The sequence below is a fragment of the Mytilus edulis genome, chromosome 2, assembly GCF_963676685.1.
Source record: "Mytilus edulis chromosome 2, xbMytEdul2.2, whole genome shotgun sequence".
Lineage (NCBI taxonomy): Eukaryota > Metazoa > Mollusca > Bivalvia > Mytilida > Mytilidae > Mytilus > Mytilus edulis.
The window spans coordinates 52,571,272-52,599,220 of record NC_092345.1 but is presented as its reverse complement, the minus strand read 5'-3'; the positions used below and the strand labels follow the sequence as shown (position 1 = coordinate 52,599,220).

The window sequence follows — 27,949 nt, the reverse complement described above, 5'->3', positions numbered from 1 at the left end:
TGTTTTAGAGTGATTAAGATTATAACACAATGTTTACTGCTGCACCCCTACATTTTTATCTATTATCTTCTTTTTGTTTTGTTTACACATCGTTGTCAATATAACGAAATTTTATGCGACTGTCATACAAGTGAGAGATTTAGCTAGCTATAAAACCAGGTTTAATCCACAATTTTCTACATAAGAAAATGCCTAAACCAAGTCAGGAATATGCCACTTGTAATCCATTCGTTTGATGTGAACGAACTTTTGATTTTGCCATTTGCTTAAGGATTTTTTTTTAATTTTCCTCTGAGTTTTTGTAATTTTACATTTTTTAATAATTGAAGGAAATCAATTTGAAATGAAAATGTTTATAAACACTGGACAATAGATTATCCATTACACGGTATGAGACTCGGGTGACGTGTAGTAATAGCCGTGGCCGCTTGTGATATTATCCATTACACAATATGAGACTCAGGTGATGTGTATTAATGGCCGTCACTGTTTGTGATATCACATTTGATAAAATATCTGAACCATCAATATTGTAGTTCATTTTTCAATTACAGATAACAACTTTTTACTAATTCTCGAATCCATTTTTCCTCTTGTATCATATGTACTAATAATTATTTGTCTTTGTGTCTTTTTCATTTAAGCAAAGGCGTTGTCAGTTTGTTTTCGATCTATGAGTTTGACTATGGTATCGTTCGCCCCTCTTTTTTTTTAAGCCATCATGCTATTAAAATCGAAAAAACAAATCTAAGGATAAAAGTATAGTCCTTTATTAAAACTTGGTCTAACTCCTACATTTGTATTTGGTATCATGTCACTTTAGTAAGGAGAGCTGAAATATGAAATGTTGATTATCGTGAGTTTTTAACTATTATATCATCAGAAAAGTATTATCAATGTTAATTATATGTTCAATGACTTTTATTTGTACTTTTAAATTACATGTTGTTTGTGAAGCTAGAATCGAGATCTATAATTGTTAATATATATATTTTTGCTCTTTTTTGTATGGATATTTGTCTCATTGGCAATCATTCCGATTCTTCTTTCTTATAAAGTGATCATACTATTTTGAAAGTTTTTGAAATGAGCTTACGCATATCGTTTAAGTTTCTTTCTAGAACAACGAAATATGAAATTCTTTGCACATTTCAGCAAAAATGTGTGTTTTAGTTTAATTTTGAAAAAGGCTGATATGAAATACAATTTGACAAGCAAAACAAATAAAATCGTCCATTTTATGTTTATATACACTTTTACAACATTGAAAAATGAAATTCTAATAAGTGGACGAAAGAGAAACACCACACAGATCTAGAGGAATAGAGGAAGAAAAGGTAGGCATATTGCTTCTACAACGAATGTAGCTTCTACTAGTACTGCAACTGTTACCACTTCTCTGGTACTGCTACTGTTGCTTCTTATTCCAATTTACCGCTATTTTATACGTCACTGATGAGTCTTATGTAGACGAAACGCGCGTCTGGCGTACTAAATTATAATCCTGGTTTCTGTTGATAACTATTTACACCACTGGGTCTATGCCACTGCTGGTGGACGTTTCATCCCCGAGGGTATCACCAGCCCAGTAGTTAATACTTCGGTGTTGACATGAATATCAATAATGTGGTCATTTTTATAAATTTCCTGTTTACAAAACTTTGATTTTTTTCTTAAAACTAAGGATTTTCTTATCCCAGGCCTAGATTACCTCAGCCGTATTTGGCACAACTTTTTGGAATTTTGGATCCTTAATGCTCTTCAACTTTGTTCTTGTTTGGCTTTATAAATATTTTGATATGAGCGTTACTGATGAGTCTTATGTAGACGAAACGCGCGTCTGGCGTGCTAAATTATAATCCTGGTACTTTTGATAACTATTATAAGCTTCTGTTATATTATTGAAGTTTAATTATCTTATTTATGTTCCTCATATAGCACAGCTATTTCTCGAATGACTTTGACTATGTTATACTACGGTTCTTTTGGTAAATATTCTCCTTGTTTTGTCTTTCAGTAGTTCAAACAACAAACAAAGGTTTCAACTCCCTCAAGCAAAGTTTAACTTAGATTGATATGGCTATTTGTTGATGTCATGTTTGGTTATATAGCTTTCCAACTGCTTAGGTTCTTACATATATATAATTGGCTTTTTTCAAATGCATGAATTTTGTATCGTGTAGATTCATTTATTACTGGACTATCAGTTCCCGAGCTATCATCAGCCCAGAAGTCAAAACTTCGGTACTTATATGATTTACAACAAAACGTTTAAAAATTTTTCGTTAATAAGTTTTTAAATTATTAGTAACTAAGGTTTCAACTCCCTCAGTCAAAGTTGCCTTTAGATTGATATAGGTATTTGATGAGGCCGACTTTCCGTCTTTTGTGCATTACAAATAAATGTTTAAAGGGGATAAAAAGTCTACGCACGCTTGAAGTAGGACAATATCTTATACATTCTGTGTGATACAGTTATTATGGTTATAGTATATTTTTGTGTTTAGAAATAAATAGATTACAAGAAAACAACATTGCATAATGTTAATAATCATAATCAACATAGAACTTACAGATCAACCTACTACTTGGTGACCATGGTCCACGTGACCGAGGTGTTTCAAGATCTGAAAAATACATAATATAATTTTGTTTCGATCTTGAACAAATATATACAACCCTGGATTAAATCAACGAACAAAGTCATTACGTGTAAATCTACCCCCGAAAGCTATATTTTTGTTATGTAGCCAAAGTGGTCCAGTGGTGTAGGGTGTTGATCACGGTCCAGTCGATGTTGCAACGATGTCACAGACGGAAATGTTCGAACCCCACTGAGGGAAAACAAAACTTTGCTAACACAAATTAAGCGATCTTACCATGTTTGGTTAAATTTGAGATGAAACATCTAGGTCTATAGAAAATAACCGACCAGCAAATTTAATATGTACAGGACGATGCTGCGCAAATAAGGAAAATGTTACAAAGTTTGAAGATTTGCGCAACGGTATTCATATAAATGATAATATATGAAGATAATGTTATAAAATCGTGTTGACAAATAATTTAGCTGAACAAATAGCCTTCGTCAGGCCATATGTAAACAGAATCATTTTCATAATTACGTGGACAAGAATTTTTTTTGGCGCGCTCCGGTTATCAATTGACTGGGTCAGATTGGGTGAACATTCGTCTGTAACACCCACTTGTCATATCGAACGTGTTACAGACATTTAAACTGTGAGGTTGCTAAAGGTTCCAAACGCCTAAATCAAATAATACGAATAACGTGCAAAGGACTAAACCTTGTGTGTTGATTTAAATGTTGCATCCTTAAACTTTCATTTTTTTTTCTCGTGCACCTGCATGTACTTTACTCTTTTATTCTATTTTAATCACTATTTGAAGGCTTCTGACACACTGAATGAGCGTAAAATCACTGTTATAGATAGCCGATGACAAACAAAACATTTCCAATAACAAACAAAAGTCATGACATTATTGTACTAAAAAATGATATTTTCATAAGGGAGCTACAATTTCATTTTTTTGATTTTTTGTGAGAGGGAGGGGGTGGTCTAGGATGAAAATTTCTGCCCTGTCTTTTTTAAATTGTAATTTCTGTCCTGCCTTTATATGTGTTGCTCTAGTCGGTCCCGCCTATGTTCATTCTGACTTTTTACATAAATTGTCATCCTGCCGTTTTTTGGCAAAGTTGCTCCTTTTGCCTTTTTTTTTTACTCAAAACTCCTGTCCTGATTTTTTTCATTACTCAAAACTCCTGTCCTGTTTTACGTATAAGCATGATTAAAAATACTCAAACATTGGGAGAAGTCTATTGTCGTCAAATCTGTTTTATTTGTATAAATTAGTTATTTTAAAGATTAATGCTGATGTCTCTGCCACACAAAAAAGTAAAATCACAAAAATACTGAACTCCGAGGGAAATTCAATCGAAAGGTCCCTAATCACATGGCAAAATCAAATGACAAAACACCTCAAACAAATGGACAACAACTGTCATATTCCTGACTTGGTACAGGCATTTTCAAATGTAGAAAATGGTGGATTGAACCTGGTTTTATAGAGCTAAACCTTTCACTTGTACGACAGTTTCATCAAATTCCGTTATATTTACAACGATGCGTGAGCAAAACGGACATAATAAATAAAATAGTCAAAATATGGGTACGGCAGTCATCACTGTGTTAAAATCTTAAAACAAACAATTTTACAAAAATCACAAAAGCATCTATCAAATTAACATCTGTTTGTTATCTTTGTCATTAGGCGGCTAGTTCATTGATGTTGTACCCAATATAAACTGTTATGTACAGTTGTATTTGTTTATGTCTGTCATATGTTAAACTGTTAACATATGACTGTTAACATATGACAGACATAAACAAATACAACTGTACATAACAGTATATTTTGGGTTCAACGTCAATGAGTAAGCCACCCCATGACAAAGATAACCACACAGATCGATGTCAAGAGGACAACACCACTTTGTAGTAGGCAAGGTATATAGTCTCATACAAAAGCAACCATAAAAAGCAATTTATAGAGGTATCAAAAAGCAATTTACAGACGTATTTAAAAGAGATATTCAATGTTTATGTTCCATTTATGGGCATTATGTTTTCTGGTCTGTGCGTCCGTCTGTTCCTCCGTCTGTCCCGCTTCAGTTTAAAGTTTTTGGTCGAGGTCAGGTTATAGTTTTTGGTCGATGTAGTTTTTGATGAATTTGAAGTCCAATCAACTTGACACCTGTTCCCTATAATATGATCTTTCTAATTTTAATGCCAAATTAGAGTTTTTACCCCATTTTCAAGGTCCACGGAACATAGAAAATGATAATGCGGATGGGGTATCCGTGTACTTGGGACACATTCTTGTTATTAATGAGATACATAATCGAATCAATCTGTTGCTTTTGGGAATTTTTTCAATTAAAAAAAAATGCATACATGGCCAGTATCTTGAGCACTGGAAGTTGCCATTATAGTCTTACCTGAACGTAATAATGTTCAAACTCATGTTCGCTGACCTGTCCATCTCCTGTAAAAATGAAATGTATACATGAAAATAAATACAGCAAATCAACAAGCACATTCGGTTACCATAGTTATTTTCTTAAACATATTAGGTATAGAAACCCCCTGATCAGTGATGGCGTTGATAACTGGTCCCTATGTAATGTAGGTGTCAGTTTTGCCTTTGTTTGGTCTTTTGTTTCATCTACTATATATTTCTTTTCTGTATAAAATTCATTATAAATATGTTGCTTTAATTCGTGTAACTTTTGTCTGGAATAAAAAATCATTGAACTTCCAAATGCGTGAGATAAATAACGTTTCTTTTTATGATTTCAGTTGTGCTTCTGCTGTTCATTTATCGAAATGTATGTGGACATCTTTGATATTCATTTCTCAAACTAAAGAGTACAAATAAACAACATTTCGAACCGTTAGATGTGAGACATACATGAAGTATATGACAAAAAAGGTCATAGTATGCATCTCCCAGATTATTCAATAGATATAGGAAGATGTGGTATGAGTGCCAATGAGACAATTTCCATCTAAGTAACAATTTATAAAAGTAAACCATAAAAGGTTAAGGTACGGCCTTCGACACTTGTATTCGATTTTTCTATGATTTGTAAGTAAAAAAAAAAATACCTGTTTGGTCCATTTTTGTAAGTAAGCTCAAAGCTTCTGCATGAGTAAGAGAACAGTCATGATCAGGGTCAACTGCGGTAAATATTTGTAAAGCAAGTGCCTTTGGCGCAGACGAGTGAGCTACGTATTCATCACAGGTAATCGTTCCGTCACCTTTAATCATAGAAACATTATAACAGTACAAATAGAATGTAACGATGTCTTAAAATAATATGTTGTATTTAAAAAACGTTTTGACCACCTAGAAAACAGACGTATGGTATCAATCTCCCATGCAAAGTTATCGGTCCTTTCTCTCTCTTGGGAGATTGGTATGGTATATGGAATATATATCTTAAACTCAGATCGACAACCGGTCTCAAAATATACGTACAATTGTAAATCAATGGCAATAAATATTGTTCATCTTCTAATCAAAATCAACTATGACGTCATGTATTACAATTACAAAAAGATGTCCGATCTGTTATAGACTATTTAAGAAATAATTCATGGGGGCTTGAATATATCGTTATTTTACCACGGGTTGGCCCTTTATGACAAATATTTTACCCTGAGCGATAGCGAGGGGTAAAATATCGGCATAAAGGGACAACCCGTGGTAAAATTTAGATATATTCAAGACACCATGAATTATTTCGATTCTGATAAGACAAATATAGCAATTGTTTTGGTTCAAAGCGCACTAGATGGAGGCAAATATTTGCCGTTCCCATAAATTAACCCACTTTAAGATTGGCGGTAAAGAACGGAGCAAACAGATTTAGTGACATGCTCAAACTATTTACAATAATATATTTAGATAGATTTGGATGAATTTTAATGATAATTTACTTATATATCTTCTATGTATATAAAAAAGGGCTTATACCACATTTTAGTATTGTTTGTTTACGTTTCATTCTGGTGATGATTTCCGGTATCAGAAGCGTGTATTTTCCCGAAAAATGCTTAAACTATTACGTTATCATTCTATGACGTCGTGTACTCCATCCATAAACAATCATATGACGTGGGAGTACAATCAGAACAGCCCAACCAATATATTCATATTTTACCACGGGTGTGTACTCAAAGCGTTTGAAGGACGTCATGTTAGAATGGGTTCTCTCCTCTAATCGACGAATAATATATGGTATAATGATTCGTTTTATTCCCAGTTTAGACTTTACTTATTTCTTCTGTATTCCATGTATTCATTGTTTTGGTTTTGCAGTTGTGTCGCCGAAAGAGGCATATATATACAAATCATACTGACGTAGTTGACTTATGAAAATTAACAACACAGAACAGATTCCCGTCCCAAAGAGTCACCTTAAGGAAGTTCGCTACTCAATTTCAAAATAACAAGCTTTTCACAGTACCAGTATATATTGATAGTGGATTAATAAAGAAATCGAAAGAGCGAAAATAAAATATAGGTTAATGTGCTTGTTTTCGAGATATTAGCCATTGAAATTTTTGTGGGAAAATGTTCTCTCTTGATTTTTCATAGCTTTATCATTGACAAGTTTAAGTTCTCAAAAACTATTAAAAATATCAAAAATGTTATAAGATTTTTTACAGATGGCTTATAAGACTTTACATGTAAAAGATTTATAAAAAGAAATATGGAGGTCAATGGACAAATTGTTTTAAGGCATTTGAATAGATAAAACCAGAGGATTTCGAAAATCTGACAAAAATTCCAAAACATGACAAGCGAACTTCTTTAAACAAGATAAAAGAACAAACGTGGGTTCTGTAAACGACAACAAGACAATCAATGACAACATACAATTAATTTGATTAAGCTGGGGTCACACATATACGATTTTTACTGCCGTCCTTGACAGGACCATTCCCGATTAAAATTTGTCAAAAGTCGGATCAAGATCCTGTGAATCGTGGATGGTAGTTCAAACTTTAATTAAAATATGTAAAACAAATAATTTAATCACGACAACAATCAGATATTGTTCAGGAAGCGTCGATATTCAACCGTTTCCAAGCGAATTTATCCCGATAATCCGCTTCTAATCCAAGTTGTATCTTTCGCCTGGTAAAATTCGACCGAGTCTGTCATGACTGGGTCCCGATTTTACCGAATGTAATCCGACAGAGATCATACTGTGACAAGACAGTGAACCGACGCTGACGGAAGTTATCCGTTCGAAAACTGTCTGCATACTCGGGAGGATCAGGTACTGTCGTAATGTAATCTTATCACGGTCCGCTCTATCGCATTGCAAACGGCTTTGTCTGGTCTTAGTCGTATTGTATTCTGTAATTGTCGGTACTCTGACGTGGGTATCATTGACGAATTTCGTATTAATAACGGGACTGTTCCGGAACGGTTTCGGCAAAAACGGTATGCAATCGACAAGATTTGGATGCAATCTGGATTCAATCGGTAGAAAAACAGCAATGAAAATTTTCTCCAGATCATTCCCGTTCCACAGGACACCGTCCAGAATACACAGAACATTGTTAGGATTTTGATCCGATACAGCAGAATCTGTCACGACATAGGCACGATTGTAATCCGACTAGACAAAATCGGCTGAGTTTCCCCGAATGTTACGGGACGCACATAACTGTCGGGGTACTTCGGCGAACTATTCGGACCCTTCCCGACCCGTAGGAATCTATTACGAACTTAAATGACTGCTTTCAGACAATGATAGGACATTCCAGATAATTGAGGATAGTAATCCGTCTTTTTCACTTTTCGCGTCGTATCGCTGTCTGATCTCAAACGGGAGCAATAATCGGCAATGTGTGAACCCCGCATTAAATAATACCGCAGTCCCACTAGGCCACGATCGCACTACGATCTGTGAAAAATATGCAAATTTTGATGATCGTAGTACGATCGTGTAGATCGTATCACGGTCGTATCACGGTCGTGGTGAGGTCTTCAAGATCGTGATGAGCGTGGCCAACTTTGAACATGTTCAAAACAATCGTGGTGCGGTCGTGGTGAAATCAGGTCGTAGAAAAAGCGTAGTGAGAGCGCACTAAGGTCGTAGTAAGATCGCAAAGGTCGCTGTACCATCGTAGAGAGAGCGTAGCGAAAGCGGGATTCTATTCGAAGAGACTGCGCTACGATCTCACAGCGACGTTATTACGATCTTACTACGACCACCACGTTCTCCCCGCGACCCAACTACGCTTCCACTACGACTATACCACGTTTACACCACGCTGTTCAAGACCATAGTACGATTCTAGCACGCCCTTGTCGTCCTCATCACGCTCTTCTTACGACCTGACTACGTTTATACTACGACCATCATTCTCATTGTCGTTTTCACATAAGATATATTAAATCTCTCCAGGTTTTGTTTGTCTGAATGTTATTATGACTTCTTGTCTATTTTCTCTAACGGCTCAACCATGCCTCTCGTTTAAATATATAGATTAGACCGTTGATTTTCCCGTTTCAATGGTATTACACTAGTATTTTTGGGACCCTTTATAGCTTGCTGTTCGGTGTGAAACAATGCTCCGTGTTGAAGGCCGTACCTTGGCTTATAATGGTTTACTTTTATAAGTTGTTACTTGGATGGAGGGTTGTCTCATTAGCACTCATACCACATATTCCTATATCTATTGACACATCTGTGTCATCTCTGCTATCGTTCACTGAAATATCGTCATTTGAGCTTTATGGACCAACAAAAGGTTGTAATTTAGGTTGGATTGGTCGGCTTCATTACTATCTGATCTCCCTCTGCCTCTTCATCAACCCCTACCACCACGCCCACGTGTTCTAGTAGATTTTGGTGGCATGACTGTATTGTTTTCGCGAAATTTACGTATTAATCAGAAATAGAAGGAATGGAACTGTATTGATATAGAACACGACGTTGACGTTATTGCTGAGAACGTAGTAAGATCGCGGTATGAGCGTAGTATAATCGTGGTAAGAACGTGCTATAATCGCAGTAGAAGCGTGGTAAGATCGTGTTGCAATCGGATAACTCGTGGTATGGTCGTTGTGAGAACGTGATGAGCGTAGAAAGATTTTAATAAGCGTAGTGAGGTCGCAGAATAAGCGCGGTGAGAACGTGGTATAATCGCAGCGGGATCGTTGTAGAAGCGTATTGATGACGTAGTAGCATCGTGAAAGCAACGGAAATTTTCATTTTCATGCCGCGACCTCACCACGATCTGAATTTATTTTAGATCGCGGTGAGCGTGGTGCGATCGTAGTCTAGTGGGACTGGGGCTTAACATTCTATCCTGTTTGTTTCACATTTTATTTTTAAGGTCGTGAGTCAAAGATTTAGACGTCAATTTGTGATTTGAAAAAAAAACTTTGATTAGAGGGCCATAAAATCGGCCATCGATTTGGGAGTCCTATTGAAGTATGTATTATATATTATTACAAACCATCAGTGTCGTCAACCTTTAAAACAGCCTCGTATTCGTTGGTTTCCAAGATTCCGTCTTTATTCGTGTCAAGACGAGCAAACCCTTTAGCTACCAATACATTCAATTCATGTCCATGGACATGAATCTGACTGTAAAAAAACGCAATGCATTTGCAAGAACATGGGTTTTTTTCATGGGTTAGTTTCTCTGATTTCAATAAAGGCAACAGTTGTATACCACTGTTCAATAGTTATGAATCGATCAAGCGAAAACAAATCCGGGTCACAAATTATAACCGAAGAAAACACATCTACTATAAGAGGAAAACAACGGACCCCGAACATCAGATAACTAATTTGAAATCAACAAATTTAAAAAAAAAAACAACTTTATAAGGTATTTCATTATATATGATCTTAATATTATACATTTTCACGAGACATAAGATAGAAAATTCATTTTGTATATATACCTAAACAACTACTTAGTAAATAATGAATAATTCATTGTCAAATTTATAATCATTTAAGTAGATAAAATTAGGGAGATTACAAACTGCAGAATATATAACGAGTTTTTGTTTTTCGAGAATTGATGACAGTATAAAAAAATACAATTATGACTTACCAATAAGCATATCCAAAAAGTAAGGATAATACAACGAGCAACTGCATGGTGATCTAAAACAAATTTCAAATAAATCTTTAGTGCTTGAATGTTTTTCTGACAACATTAAATTGAGACGGGGAATATGTTCCAGAGACAACAACCCGAACAGATAGCAGAAAACAGCCAAAGGCCACCAAAGGGTCAATATTTGTTTTGATTGTTGAGTGTGTTCTCAAGTTTATGTGGACGTATGTTCAAGTCTACATAGACGTAGTCCATATTTTTGTGGGTATGTCCTTAGTCTACATGGAAGTATTTATAAGTACATGAACGTATATCTACGTCTACATGAACGTATTTCTAAGTCGACATGAACGTCGTATTTCCAAGTCTACAGGAACTTATAGTTATTTCTAAGTTGGAATATACTTCTTTCTAAGTCTACATGAATTTTTTGTGAGACTACAATGACGTATTTCTTTGTCTTAAAGGGTGTATTCAAAAAATAAATGGACATTCTCTGTACTTCAATTATTTCCAAGTCGATGTTGTCTTTATGCCTATTACAAATGAACAAACAGTTCGTATGCATATTGAACTAGTGTGCTCATGTTCCAGTTGTTGATTGCACATGTGTTCGTGCATTTCAGGAGTTATTGAGAGAATTTGTAATCTTTTTTTATCCTTGGGTCAGGGAATACATATATAAACTTATTACCGTCGTCTTTTACTATATTTTTTTAATTTTAATTTTATTCACTTATTTTTCTCTTCCAGAAAGGAAAATTGATTTACAAATATCTTAATTTAGACTGAACTAAGTTGGACCCCATTCAGAAGCATTCTTTAGTAACTTTCTACGTTTTGTAGAAAGAAAGAAAAACAGCTAAAAAATCATATCATATAAAAATTTAAAAATTTGATTACATTAATATCTCAAAGAAACAGCAAAATTTGAATACACATATATGGCAGTGTAAGTTTTACTATAAATTTGAAGGTATCTAGAACGATATAAATTTAGAACTCACCTTGATCCAAAGAGAAGACTTACAAAGACTAGATAGACTACATTAGTCCTTTATCTTTCACTGACGTTATGACAGATCACGTTTTCCTTAGTTTGGCTGACCTTAGTTACACTTTCCATAGTTAGAAATAGTCCTCATTATTTCAAGTCATTATAGCGTTGATGCTATTTGTGTTGTAATATGTTTTGTCTCACCATATTAATCTTGGTTGCTGGAACGAAAAACATTACACGTAAAATTGCATGCATTATCTTTTTAATGGTCAATCAAATGGGAGATTAAAGAGAATACATACCAATAATACGAAAATATCAACCGTTATAACAATTGTTAATTATCTAATAGTTATATTTTCAGAAGCTAACAGTGCGTTTATCAACCAGAAATCATCATAACTGCTTTTGAAGAACACAACTAGCAAAGGCAAAATAGCATAATGCGAAATTCGAACAGGAGTCCAGTCAGACTGCGGACAGACAATTGGACAGAACACTAATTTTACAACACAATTATTTTCTATGCATCACAAATATTCTTTAAATGATAGTCTTATTTATCTATCTGGAATTATAATTGATACAAATAATCTCTATTATATTATCATCAATGCTTTCAATTTGTATAAACCATATACACGTTTAAGTGAGTGAAAATTAGTGATCAGTGCATATGGGGAATTTTTGTGTTTACCAGTTCAATCACAGGTCATTGTCAACAGTTAATTATGTTTCGTTCAACGGAAAGATGGATACATTCGGTGGGAAAACATCTAGAGACTGACCGACTATATTGAAAGCATCATACTACTGTCATTATAGAGTATTTAGTCTTTGGTTTATACTTGAAGCCGTGTGATACTTGACAGGATTTTTATTAACTATAAAATACACGTACAAGGACTGACTTTTAACTTAAAATCCTAAACATTATCAAAATCATCGTTAGAACTTTGGCAAAACAAGAAATTTACTTAGCAGCCAATGTTTTCGATCATCATTCGTTGAATGAAATATTTATGTCGAACATACTTTATGGATTCGTAATAAATGTAATTATAAAGCGCGCATAGAAGACTTCGTTTAGTACATATGAATACATTGGTTCAATAATTGACTTTAATATAAAGTTAACAAACTTGTTTCATTTTACTATTAGAGTTGTATCATTGGCATACATACATTAATAGTGATATATGGCACGGAACCTTTGTTTATACAAAAAACATCTTTTTGACCCTGTCAATGATTCGTGCTATACCTATCCTAAACATATTCTTAACCTGGACAGAGGCGGATTTAGGGGGGTGAAGGGAGCCCGCCCCCATTTTGAGAAAAAAATTTGGTTGCTTATATAGGGAATCACTGAAGCGTGACGAGATCGGGCCCCTCTTAGGCAGCCAGTGGCCCCACTTATGAAAATTTCTGGATCCGTCACTGCTGGACGTAACGATCTAAAAACAAGTTGCTTTCTTTAAAAAAAAAAAGAAAAGCAATACATGAACCTAAGACCGCTCAATGCCGGGTCACCAAAAGATTGTTGCTGAATTTGTGTTTGCTTTTGAATTGAAATAATTGACTGTGAATAGAAGAAGCCAGTTAAAAGTATATATTTACAGCTTCTTTTTGAATATTTGTTTTAAAGCTGGACTATTTTATTTATTACTTGAGAATAAACATAATTTTTCCGATTATAACCCTTTGGCAAATCCTAATTTCTACTAACCGGATGACTTATGCAAATTGAACAAACCTATCGCAATATAAATTATGCACTCAGTTTGCTTTATAATCTGGAATTCTGGATGCATTTATTTCATCTATCATATCTTTATATTTTGCTTCCTACATGAATGCCTTTATTTTCTCAACTCATATTTGAAGCTGTCTTGGCATGCAATTGATTGGGACCTCTTATGAAGAGACTTATTTTTGATTCATAAAACATCTCAAATTTTAAGGATTTCCTGATTTTACTTAAATCAATTTAAACATTCTACAGGGAAACTTAGTTTTGCCGAAGAATTTCTTAATTCAGAAGTTTAGGAATACCTGTACACACTTTCAAAATAACCAATGTATATAAAAAGGTATGTAGATATAAAAAACGCCAGAAACGAGTTAAGTCTAAAAAAAAAAACCATCAGTGACGCTCGAATAAAAAAAGTTAAAAGGCTAACTACATTACAAAGTTGAGGAATCTATTCCTTGGGTAGATAATCCTTAGCTTTTCGAAAAGGTCAAAGGTTATAATAGGACAGTGACTTAAAAAAGAAACAATTCGAGGTCAGAATACCGTTAATAATGATGACCGTGCTTGAAAGTCACATGTAAACCTCTTTCTGCCGTGTCCTTAATTTAGATAACAAAAACGAAAATTAGCTTTCACGAGTGAATTTAATAGTATTACATGCAAGCAAGTAGTATTTTAGCGCACGAAATAGTAAATAGAAAGCATCTCACTGCTACTCAGGAAAAGAATACGCATTTGCGTCATCACATATCTTAATTTAATATTGAATTCGAATGTCAAACAGCCTACATTAAATGTTTTGATTCCGGATTCATTGACATTTTATCCGTAATTTTTGAGAACGCAAACCGTTAGTGTGCTTTTGAAATGTGATCTATAATTTGAATGAATCAAGACGTGTAGGATAGTTGGACACACAATCAATACAATGAATACAATTTTCAATACCGTACCATGATAGTACAAATATGTAGATGCTATAAGGTTAAACTATTAAAATAAACAAACAAAAATTGAATTAAAATTTTATAATAAATTAACGTTCCTGTTAGTATTTTTTTCAAATTCTTTTGAATAATATATATAATATCAATAAACACTAACGTCAAGTATTTACGGATGGACATTTTATTTATCGAATGAATCTATTTTTAAATTCTAACATTCCACTATCACTGGGGTAAAGCTGATGACCGTAACTGCATTCACGGTCATCCCAAGATGTCGGATGAAAAATTAGGTCAGTATTTGTATTGTCTGTTACAGTGTTTCTATATCATTTTCTTTACAAAGTATACATTGATACGATGTAAATTTATAAAAGATTCGCACAGAAATCACAAATTACTACCGAAAAATGTTCAGGAAACGCGAAATTCAATTTGAAAAAATTGCTAAGATGTCCGTAAATCATTATCAAAATATTTTCAAGATGACCGTTACATAAAACAAGGATGACCGTGATTGGTAAACAGATGACCGTAACTTGTAAAAGATGAACGTGATTTGTAAAGATTGACTGTAATTTATAAAGGATGATCGTAACTTTTAAATGATGACCCTCAATTCTAAGAATATCCGTATTTGTATTCATAGCTTTTTGTTGTGTTTGTCTCAATAGGGGCTTAGTTAGAGGATATAAACATGTTTCATCAATTTATTTTTAACTATTTTCCGTATTTTGAGTAAACAATGAAATATTTATTGATAACGACTTAAAAATTCCAATACAAATTGACAGAGATACGACGAAAAGTTGAAGAAACAAGAATGTGTCCCCCTGAGGTGTCTCTATTAAATGCCTCATCTACGTTATAATTTTCTATGTTCAGTGGACCGTTAAAATGGGGGGAAAAAAACCGGTAATTTGGCATTATGATTAGAAAGATCATATCATAGAAAACATGTGTACTAAGTTTCAAGTTGATTGGACTTCAACGTCATCAAAACCTCCTCGACCAAAAACTTTAACCTGAGTCGGGACAGACGGACGAACGAGCAGACAAACGGACGAACAGACGAATGGACGCACAGACCAGAAAACAAAATGCCCATGAATGGAGCATAAAAAACACTAATCAAACATATGAATATCCGGTAATCGAGCCTGTGTGTATGGTTCCAGAGGAAGCAGATTAAAATCTTAGTTTGTCTTTATATATGAATAACATTGCTGTATATACAAATTGACAAGGTTCCCCTCAGTCGTGGATCCAAGGGAGGGGGGTCCGGGGGTTGGAACCCCCTTTTTATTTACCGATCAGTGCATTTGAATGGGGACACATAGTTTGAACCCCCTTTTCCCTGGGTTGGAACCCCCTTTTTTTGAAAATGGCTTGATCCGCCCTTGCCCCTTGTGATACGCTATACGCACAAGACTATTTTAAGGATCAATTTTGCTGGAGCTCGCCTTTACTGGTTTGGTCGTAGTATTTTAAAGCAGGTTCTGTTATTTTACTTGCAAGACAAAATAGAAGACAAATCAAAGACGATATAATATCAAAGGGTGTACATCCATTGGCGTTTTTAAAAAAGTGCATTTATTATATGTCATTACAAGGAATTCCAGAAATAAAAACAAATCTTTTGGCTTTTAGTTGGAGGCTGTGCAGCACAATTTTTTTATTTATTATACTTGTAAGGTGTCATTTAATCGCGCTTTTGTTGCATGTTTTCCCCACTTTTTCATGTGCATATTTCGTTGTATGTTCATTTTAAAAATTGTACCCTCTACCGTAAAAAAAGATATATATGGTGAACTTTGTATTTAAAGCACGTCTTATTTTCTCCTACCTATAGGATAATACGCTCATATAAATACGTGTTATATCAACACCATTAATCATTTGATACAAAAAAAAAATAGTTATACAAATACGGATATTTCTTAGAATTGACGATCATCCTTTAAAAGTTACGGTCATCATTTAGAAATTACGGTCATCCTTTACAAATTACGGTCATCTTTTAACCAATTACGGTCACCCTTGTTATGAATTGCTGATTCTGTTACGGTCATCTCGATTGTGATTTACGGTCATCTTAGCGATTTTTTTAAATCGAATTTCCTGTTTCATGCACATTTCTCGGAGCTAATTTGTGATTTCCGTGTGAATCTTTTATAAATTTACATCGTATTAATGTCTCCTTTGTAAAGAAAATGATATAGAAACACTGTGACAGACAATACAGATACTGAGCTATTTTTTCATCCGACATCTTGGGATGACCGTGAATGCATTTACGGTCATCAGCTTTACCCCAGTGACTATGTGAATATATTACTATACAAAATATAAGCAAACTTAGACTTCTAAATCCATACTAACAGTATAAAATAAAAATAATCAACGTTATGGTTGAAATTAAATTTAGTTGTGATTATTGTAAATTATTTTAACGGTTGTTGTGAGCTGCAAGGATTTAAAATCATGCTTTAAGAATTGAAAACACACAAGTTTTATTCACGACCGTTTAAAATTTAAATATTTAATAAATTGATCTTACTGGCTTTCCGTTTTATGGATATAATACAATGCACAAAAATGAATAATAATTACTCATAAAACCTAAATACTAAAATGGTATGAAATATTTAAACGTAGAAGTATAATGATTATATTGTTTATACACATTTTTTGTAGGATGCAAGAATTTATTTAGATTTAATTGTTATGTTTCCTTTACAAATAAATATTTAAAAATACCAAAGCAGACTGAGTATCTTGTCATATGAAATACATGTACTTTAAAATTTCTTAATTTCAACTCTGAAAATATTCTGATTTCAATCATTGTTAGTTTCTTCAGAAACATAAATACAGTATATATTTTGTATATATTTCTTTGATTCCGATTGTATTAAATACTTTTGATAAGAATATTATCTTTCTGTTTTCCGATCTAAATATTAATATTTTAACCAGAATATTCTCTAACGTAAGTCTATGATGAAATACACAGTAATTCCGTGGTTAAATCTTCAAACATAATTAGTTTACATGTTATCGAGACAACAGACAATACCACGTTATAATTGACCCAGATACAGTGGTCTGTGTACAGTGGTCGTTTTAAAACAAATATAATTGCGTTGTCAAGGCCCATCAAGGGACCATATCAAAGACGTAGATAACAACCTGTTAAGACCTGTATAAATGACCGAAAACTTTAGAGACGTTCCGAGAATTTTATTCTGACTTCCGGCCGAGAGATATCGAGTGGCCCATAGACACATCCAAAACTCGCCAATATATGCATGAAGGTTCATGCAATAAAGCGCAAAACTATAAGATGTAAATTGTTGTAAATATGAAAACAAAGACAATAAGTCATGAGGTTTAACTAATGCAGCAATGTTTTCGTTACAGTGACTGATAAATACTTTTTAAGTTTCTTCTATGACGCCATTTTCGTTTTTCCCGCCTTTGCAGATGTTGGTCAAAAGTAAATACAGTTGGAACAAGAAAAACATTGAATTAAACATGACAATAATACATGCATATGTTGATAAGGCACGACAATCGCCATTGGAACAACGTAAGTCTATTCATTACGAAATATCTATGTACTATGCCCTAATAATATTCTCTGCAAGAAAATGTTTCAATAATTAAAGGCTTACTCTGACACAAAAGATCATACATGTATGTCAAGGTCAACGTGTGACAATGGCATACATGTACCTGTATAAGCACCCACACCTATTAATACTATGATCCCAAATGTTTGTTGTTCCAAAGTAGAGCAATTATTCTACTTCATTTAATTTAAACATTTTGAAAGTAACAAAATGAAAAATAACATTTTTTATCTGACTGTATATATACTTTATTTTTACTTTGAAAACTTATGAATTATTTACATCGAATTAATGCATTTGCATTCAAAATCAATATGACTGCAATAATTGCTAACAATATAAATCTAAGGGCAGCAGTCCTTTTGCGCCAATTACTGTTTTTCATGGGTATCATTTACGACAAATTGTGTTTTCCAAATGTATCAGTTGGGCCAATATTCGGAACTCATTTGCGTCAATTTACCTGTACACATAACTATTATAAATATTAATGATTACTTAGCATGCATTAGACAGTCAATGTGCAGAGAGAGAATAAAACTTATTGCTTTGCTGAATATTTAATAAAGATATGCCAATAGAGAAGAAAATAGAAGCTTTTGCTGATTATGTTTTAGCCACATATGTAGATGACACAGTGCTTTGTTCCCACCATGCGCATGGGCTTTATTATTATGTAACAGGAGGGTCGGGTGACTATGCGTCACCGTTCCCTCTTGTCGATTAATGGTTCGTTCTTGGTATGACTGAGGTCTGGCAAATGAGACCAAAGACAGATGTTCAGATACATTATTAAATTGTTCCACATAATGTACATGTGAACAGTGAAGCCAAATCATTAATTTGATTCCGTAAAGCTCAAATCTTTGGTCGGAGCCGGATTAGTGATAAATCCAAGTGGTCTGTTTAAAGCCCAATACCATATATTTCTTTAATGAGTGTATACTTTTCACAGGTCCATTTAAAACGGTATAATTCCTCCATGAGAATGGCCAAGTTTTCTCTTAAATATCCAGTAAATTGGATGAAACGTCAACCAAATCACTACCATATAATTTATCTAATATACACTGTGTTATTCCTTTCTCTGATAGTGAAAAAGTTCATTTTGCGTCATTCCGCATTAAACAAAGGGAGATTATTCCACAGCATCTCCGTTACAATTATAAGGAATTATTATGAAATGTTTTATCCATTTCATCCTTCAATGTTTGTCTTTTTGGACAATAAAATGAAGTTAAAAGCTATATAAATACATTAAATTTGGAAGTACCCATGCAGCAGCAGTAAGAGGAAGATATATATGTTTCAGAAAAGGCAACATTTGTTGTGCAAATTGCCGGTTCCAAGTCCGAATAAAGGAGTTGGGAAGTAATTTTTCTTCTAATTGGCGCAATCGTATGCTTTATGACGCAAACGACAAGCTAGTAGATTTAGATAATCTTCAGTCGTCAATATATTTCCACTCTCGGTAAAACTTCGATTTTTTACACTAATTAATGTGGGCAAAATGATCTAATTGGTCCAACTTTTTAGCATCACCGTATTATTTAAGCCAAAAAGGTAATGTGTGTTCCTACCATAGATCATGTAATTGTTACCTGACACCTCCACACCTACCTTTCTCATCTAAAAAAAAGAATAAGTATGACAAATATTTTCAAGTAAGTTTTGGGTGTTATGCTTCCTTCTATAAGCTCTGGATTCTTATAAGAGTTATACATAGAAAGCCGTGATGCAAAGGGGTAGTCGATGACCAAAGAATAGAAAGGAAGAAACAAAAAACAACCGCCCACATCTTCACATTTTTTATATAGTTTATTTGTTCAATAATTCATGTCAATTAGGCGTTGCACTGTATTTTTTGTTATACATTTATTTGTAGGTACTTTGACTAAAACATTTATGTGGACGATTCAACAATTCAATACAAATGGTCATTAGTTCTAGTAAACAGCGGTTTAACAGTATCACAATAAAAGAATCCAAATTGAATACTTAAAAAAACTAGATATCAACCAGATAGTGATATTTTAAGTAATACCTGTATGATAGAGAAGAGATAAAGAAAAGATTCCCATGATGTAAATAAAAAGACATATAATAGAAAACAACACCATGACCAAAAAGAAAATAGCAAAAACTCAAAATTAAGCAGAAAATTAAAAAATGAGCAACATGAACCTCTATCAAAACTACGGGTAAGTTCATGTGCTCTATTATTTTTAGCTGTCTCTGTTCCATTAGTGGCATCCGGCGAGTTACTCTTGCTATGGATAATTATTACAATATGAAATAGTGCGAACATAGCATATAACGTACAGGTTGCGGCAGTGAATTTATCGTCAACCTAGCTGAGAGTGGTAAACCTTTATAGCATTAACTATTAGTATATCGAAATTAACAACTATAGGCTGTACGGTGACCTATAGTTGTTAATTTCTGTGTCATTTGGTCTCTCGTTGAGATTTGTCTCATTGGCAATCATACCACATCTTCCTTCATATATGATAGTAAAACCAGTGACCTTTAACAATGACAAGGTTAAGTCAATATATCTTTTATTCAAGTGCTCTTTGTTGTATGGCCATGATCAGTAAGACCAAGATTTTTCAAAACCTGAAATAAAAAAAAATGTAATATTTACTCCAATGAAAAGGTAACCCAATCACGCAAATATTCAAAGTTACAAGAGGTCAATTTGAACAAAAGAAAAATGTCTACACAACGTGTTCACTTTCAATTTATTTATTTTTTATGGGAACCAACTTTCGTGGTTTAAGGAAAAAATGTCATTTTGTAGTTTGTATTTGATTTCGAGTTTTTGTCAAAGTCTAAAATTGAGAATGGAAATGGGGAATGTGTCAAAGAGACAACAACCCGACTAAAGAAAAAACAACAGCAGAAGGTCACCAACAGGTCTTCAATGTAGCGAGACATTCCCGCATCCGGTGGCGTCCCTCAGCTGGCCCCTAAACAAATATATAGTTCAAGCCTATGGGTAATTTGTACTTCGTTGAACATTCAAATCTGAGGTTCACCTATACCAACGAAATCTACGAAAATTGGTATCCAACAAACAGTATAAAGATGGAGATGAACCCTATAATACAAACAAAACTGCATTATGAAACTTCAAAGTGACGATCCATGTTTTTTTTTTAAAGATGTTAATAATAAATAACAAAACATTCATTAAAATTTTATAAAAAGAATGAAATAGAAACACATTAATTCATATGCCGTATGTGCAATAAAATTATGAACAAAAGTCATGCAAGTTCTCAAGGACATTTACCTGAATGTAGAAATTTATAAACTCAATCTCTTGAAGAATTCCATCACCTGAAATAAATAACGAACAGTTATTAAATCTATTCTTAAAGGCTCTTTAAACAATTAAAACAATGAAAAAAAAAGAAATATGTTTTCTTAATTTATAGCAACGGATAATCCCAGCTGTGGTAATGACTTTACATAACTTTCAGTCAAGAAAGACGATTTTAATTATTCTATTATGAATTTTTAATGTCTTTGCATCAACACACTAGTTCTAACAAACAAATGAAGTCAACATTCATTTCCTAAGTAGAAACATTATACAAGACTTGTGTTTCCAATAGTTTCCATTTACTACAAGGAAACGTTTGCACCAGAGGCTCTTAATAGTAAGTTACAGTAATTACAAAAATGTACGACTTGGTTGATGGTTAATGAATTTCACAGAGTACCATACATATGTTTTTTAATTTGGCGTAGCATTTATTCTGTGCTGTTCACTGATTGCGACATCACAGAAGATAATTTATCATAGTATTTTTACCGGCCATGAACAACACAATGGGTGTCATTAGTAGAGCAGGAGCTTATGGACCAGTCAAGTATCTGTCACCGGTATTATGTTGGACTCGAATTGCCTATATTTTGTAATAGTATATATCCTATGTGGTATTTTGTGGAATTTTCGTATATCTGTTTTCCCCATGGCGTGTTTTCCTTCAACTTATGTTATTTGGATGTCACCCTTAGAATTGTGTTGGGCCATGGAACTCATCTCTTGTTTCTGTACTTTTTTGGCTTTTAAATATTTTACTCTGGGAGTTCCTGATGAATGGTAACCAATAAAAGCGCTTCGAGCGCAGAGAAGTATTAAAGAGTTATTTTACATTAATTATCCTCACTTTTCTTCTTTTTTCATAATACATTTGTAAATTTTATACGAACTGAAATAAAAGGTAAGTGTACTCTAACGAAAAAAGGTTAAATAGATACTTATATTTCACTACTTGGCTATCACAAATAATATAAGTAAACATTTACCGTTTCCGTCCATGTGGTGATATGGAACCATTCCTTCATCGTGCGTTAACTTACAATCGCCGCCATTGAATTGGTTCAGTACTCCTAAAGCAATGTCATGTGGTGATGACGAATGACGAACATACTCGTCACAAGTTATGATTCCGTCACCTATTGGAAAAAAATACAATTTTGCTGGCGATAAAATCAAACATCTTACCAAAATGATGTCTTTCAGGGCATTTTTTTACAAAACCAGAAAATAAGTAATATAGACAAGTACATATTCAAATTATTTTACTATTTGGGAATATTTTTAAGATTTAATCTCTCTAGAATAACAAAATTAATGAGTAATTAATAAAATGATGTACAGTGTGTATCAAAAATATAACCTATCACAGAAATTAAGTCGTCAATATCAAAACTAAAAACATTAAAATTTACTTAGACAGTGACAAAGATTTATACTAGCAACTAGCAGATGGATAAATTAAATTGGAAATGACATAAACATTGACAATGATTTTTCTTGTAATCCAATATTTTTGAGCTATAAAGATCATGTTTCGCTAATCGTGTCAATCTCACCTTCTCATCGTCCCTAAAAATTACTGTCAACGTCAACTTTACTTTGCAAAATGTGCACCTACCGTCATCATTGTCAAATTTCGTCGTCTCTTCTGAGCATGCATGTACATCGTTCCTATTGTCATCATCTTTACTGAGCAAACTCTGTACCTACCGTCATCATCGTCTCCTCTGAGCAAATACTGTACCTACCGTCATCATCATCTCCTCTTACCAAATACTGTACCTTCAGACCTCGTCTCCTCCGAGTACATACTGTACCTTCAGACCTAGCCGTCTCCTCTGAGTACATACTGTACCTTCAGACCTCGTCTCCTCTGAGTAAAAACTGTACCTTCAGACCTCGTCGTCTCCTCCGAGTACATACTGTACCTTCAGACCTCGTTGTCTCCTCTGAGTACAGACTGTACCTTCACACCTCGTCTCCTCTGAGTACATACTGTACCTTCAGACCTCGTCGTCTCCTCCGAGTACATACTGTACCTTCAGACCTCGTCGTCTCCTCCGAGTACATACTGTACCTTCAGACCTCGTCGTCTTCTCTGAGCATTTGTTGTACCTTCCGATGTCGTCGTTTTCATTAGGCATACATTGTACCTACCATCATCATCGTCTTCTTTGAGCACATCCCGTGCCTTCCAATATCGCCTGTTCCTTTGAGCACATCCCGTGCCTTCCAATATCGCCTGTTCCTTTGAGCACATCCCGTGCCTTCCAATATCGCCGGTTCCTTTGAGCACGTACCATGCCTTCCAACATCGCCGGTTCCTTTGAACACATACCGTGCTTTCCAACATTGCCGGTTCCTTTGAGCACATACCGTACCTTCCAACATCGTCGGTTCCTTTGAGCACATAACGTACCTTCCAACATCACCGGTTCCTTTGAGCACATAACGTACCTTCCATCATCACTGGTTCTTTTGAGCACACACCGTGCCTTCCAACATCGCCGATTCCCTTGAGCACATACCGTACCTTCCAACATCGCCGGTTCCTTTGAGCACATACCGTGCCTTCCAACATCGACGGTTCCTTTGAGCACATAACGTACCTTCCAACATCGCCGGTTTCTTTGAGCACATAACGTACCTTCCAACATCGCCGGTTCCTTTGAGCACATACCGTGCCTTCCAACATCGCCGGTTCATTTAAGCACATAAAGTACCTTCCAACATCACCGGTTCCTTTGAGCACATAACGTACCTTCCAACATCGCCTGTTTCTTTGAGCACATAACGTACCTTCCAAAATCGCCGGTTTCTTTGAGCATATACCGTGCCTTCCAACATCGCCGGTTCCTTTAAGCACATAACGTGCCTTCCAACATCGCCGGTTCCTTTGAGCAAATACCGTACCTTCCAACATCGCCGGTTTCTTTGAGCACATAACGTACCTTCCAACATCACCGGTTCCTTTGAGCACATACCGTGCCTTCCATTATCGCCGGTTCCTTTAAGCACATAACGTGCCTTCCAACATCGCCGGTTCCTTTGAGCACATACCGTACCTTCCAACATCGCTGTTTTCATTGAACATTTATTGGACTTACCATCATCATCATCTCCTCGAAGAACAGTTTCCCATTCGCTTAAAGTAATGGTTCCATCATGGTTGGCATCAAAACGTAAAAATTCCTTGACTCCCAAAGCTTTCAAATTATACCCTGGTGTCGTTTGACTAAAATTAAATATTGCACTTCTTATACCTGACTGAAATTAATGTATTTTTTAAAATAAAAATTGTGTTTGGTGATAATTCTAAGCAACAGATCTTCTATACATCTTAATTTTCGAACATTTCAACTTTTGGCAGGCGACATATGCTTCAGCATGGAGTCTATAATCTCTGATTCTGGTTTAAAAAAAAACAAATCTATCAAATATAACCTCAGCCACCTAAGACACCGAGAACACTAAAAAGGCACGCTTTTATCTTTTGCTTAAGACAATATAAACTTTTCCATATTCTGATTTCAAATTTCTTGGCAATTCATGAATACGTGAAAACCGCTTAAATATTGTTCAAACCTCCATATTTACTTTTTTTAATGCGTCTCTTCCATGAATCAGATATTCCTTCTTTCGGAGAAAAGTCAATCTTTTCCAATTTTATCAAGATGGATCGATTACCAGATACTTGTTTGTATAAAGGCTAGTTTTATTGCCAGATTTTGTTTTGATGCATTTTAATGTTTTAAATTGAAACATAAAACCGCTCCTGCAACCCTATTAATATTATATCAATGCTAACTTTATTACCTCCCTATTGGTGCATACCAAATTCATTTTGTCTTTTTTTCTTTTTGGGTGAGTCAAAGTGAATATATATTACATACATGTACTGACCTGTTAACATATACAAAATCTGCAATGAGCAAAATAATCAAAATAAATAAGTGCATTTTGGTACAGCCTGCACGAAACGTAGACAAATTGATCGTGTATCTTCTTTCACAATCCTTGTTCTGCAAGTGAATAGATAAGATAGCAATTATTCTCAAGTTTTTATGTTCTCATATTTTTATAATTTACAGACACTTGTCTCAGAAAAAAAACGTCTCATATACCTTAATATATTGCGAGACGTTTCTTTCCAAATTTTCAGCGGTTGGCAAAATTATTACGATTGACATACTTGGGTAGGATTGCTACGAATAATTCCGACAACAAATGTAGGCGTGTTATACACCATTGTAAAGATAAATCAATTTAGATTAACGATATAACAAGTTTTAGTATGGTTGACAGCCTAGAAAGGGGCATATAACGGAATTTCGTCACCGCCTGACATTTTTTCTAAAATGCAAGTTAAGTACCTTGTGTTAAATTAAGGTATATAAGAAAAAAAATTCTGAGACAGGTGCATGTGTTGTCAAAGTAAACAACACGTAAATTTTAATCTACTATTATTGCAGTTTTCGGGGTTAAAATGTTTACTATAAAAAAATCCAACAGAAAAAAGAAATCCCAGAGATTTCTTAACATTTATGGCCATGATTCAGCCGACCAAGTTTATATATTTTTGTATTAAATGAAAGAAAACAAAATAAGATTCGTAAGACTGTTATTTGATAGAATTACTTTTGCATTACCCAACATCAGGGGTCACACATTTACTCTGTCGTACCCTTTACTTTCCATCCTGTTCTCCAAAATAAAGAAATGTACATTATAACTCCAGAACGATATTTGTCCGGTTTTATAGTTTCATTAACGACATTACAATGAATATATGGAGAGAAATTATCAAACCGTGAAGCACCCAGAAATGTGTCCATCCCCCACAGTGTCCGATTCCGCTAAACGTGTCCATATAACGTCACTGCATAAACTCCAAAATATGTAAAGTTGTAGAAGGCAACTAAAGCGTGTCATTTTTATAAACACCCAATCGGGTTCATTTTTATAAAAACGTCAAATTTTCCCCCGTTATTTGGCTATTGCTCTTTCATTGACGTAAACTCCTTTTACTATTTAATTGCAAATTGAAATATATAGTCTTTTAGGTCTTTATAAGAATAAGAGTATCACCCTTTCCAAAGTTGGGGCTCCGTTCGGCTGTGCGGGATGTAAAAGTACGCAGCAGTGTTATGTATGTTATAATGTGGATATAAAATCAAATACCTCCTCGGCACATTAAAATCCTTGTAACAACTCTTTCAGTGCGCCGTCGGTGGAATGCTGAAAGGCAACACACTTGTCCCTGTACATGTTCTCTTATCATCTTGTGGCAGTTGGATTTCATCAGATTTTAATTTCAAACGGGCTCTATTATGTAAAGGGAATGAACAATGCCATACTGAAGTCCCGAAAAAATGAAAAAAAAAGTCTTTGCCCGCTTTCCAAGAATATTTTTTTGAATTTCTAGCCCTGATAAGTGTTAATTCCTAATAACCGTACAAAATAAGGCACAATCCCAAATTCCCGAAATAATAAAGGTACAATTCCACAGTTCAGGAAAAAATAAAAGTACAATTCCAAAGTTCCGGATTTTTTTCGCCTCTTATTATAGAACTTATTTATAGTATTAATTGTTAATGTATGGTTGTCCTGATAACGCATATGTTTTGTTTGCCACTGGACGTAATGTGACTTTCAGGCATAGAGATGTGATTTTTTTTCTTGAAAAAGTACGTGACCATCCACAAGAACTTGCAGTCATACGATGTTCAGCACTTCAGTACTTTTAATTTGTTCGCTGTAAATATGCATGAAATACTTGCCACTAGACATTAAGCAAGCAACCGTCAAAAGTATTTTTTTTATATACTAGAACACACCCGTGATATCGCGGGTCCGTGACTGAATTAAAGTATATAACTATGCGCAAGCCTTATTTTAGTATTAGTACTGTCATCTGATAAAGTCATGCCGATTATAAGATACACAATTTTCTCTGCTTTCAAATCTTTCTGTTTGAACCCGTCGAACTGGAACTTATCAATTATTGGTAATATTAATTATTTGGAAAACAAAAGGTCCTGGAATGGAGTATTTTTTAATCAACAGCATTGTCCTATATTAGTTATAAATAAAGTTGAATTCTTTGATTCGCTGTTTTACGTCATGCCCGCTAACAAATTGAAACTTTAATATTTTTAGTCCAGATTTTTAGTATTCGTATTGTTATCTTAGAAAGTCTTACGGATTAAAATACTACAATAGGTAACAATTTGACAATTTAGTAGTGTCAACCCTGTGATTATGACCCGTGTATTTAGCATATTAATCCTCAATACACCGTTTGGTGGTGCGCCTGTCAGATGCGGAACGTACAGATAAGGTAATAGGTAACAGGTGATTATACTATTGGTATCGGTATTGGACTCGACCCGGAACTTCCTAATTATTGGCAATATTAATTACGTGGAAAACAAAAGGGACTGGAGTGGTGTAATTTTTAATCTACACCTTTGTACTATATTAGTTGTATATAAAGTTGAATTCTTTGATTCATCGTTTTTACGTGATGACGGCTGACAAATTGGACCTCGTAATTTTAGTATTATAGATAATGCTAATCAATCTTGCAAAATTTATG

At 34.3% G+C, this 27,949-nt stretch overlaps 2 protein-coding genes across 2 annotated transcripts; both read right to left on the bottom strand.

The window, feature by feature from the left end:
- Positions 1 to 754: 754 nt before the first annotated feature.
- On the bottom strand, positions 755 to 11,727 carry LOC139512424 (uncharacterized). The gene is made up of 7 exons (XM_071300039.1): positions 11,687 to 11,727; positions 10,674 to 10,726; positions 10,065 to 10,195; positions 5,688 to 5,840; positions 5,018 to 5,064; positions 2,574 to 2,627; positions 755 to 832 (listed from the first exon to the last, which is right to left on the bottom strand). The coding sequence occupies exons 2-6, from the start codon at positions 10,718 to 10,720 to the stop codon at positions 2,577 to 2,579; spliced, it is 429 nt and encodes a 142-aa protein (XP_071156140.1). The 5' UTR covers positions 10,721 to 10,726; positions 11,687 to 11,727; the 3' UTR covers positions 755 to 832; positions 2,574 to 2,576.
- An 8,834-nt stretch (positions 11,728 to 20,561) lies between these two features.
- LOC139510908 (uncharacterized) lies at positions 20,562 to 24,942 on the bottom strand. Its single transcript, XM_071297456.1, has 5 exons — positions 24,937 to 24,942; positions 24,459 to 24,618; positions 22,338 to 22,487; positions 21,316 to 21,362; positions 20,562 to 20,636 (listed from the first exon to the last, which is right to left on the bottom strand). The coding sequence occupies exons 1-5, from the start codon at positions 24,940 to 24,942 to the stop codon at positions 20,583 to 20,585; spliced, it is 417 nt and encodes a 138-aa protein (XP_071153557.1). The 3' UTR covers positions 20,562 to 20,582.
- Between the last annotated feature and the right edge of the window lie 3,007 nt (positions 24,943 to 27,949).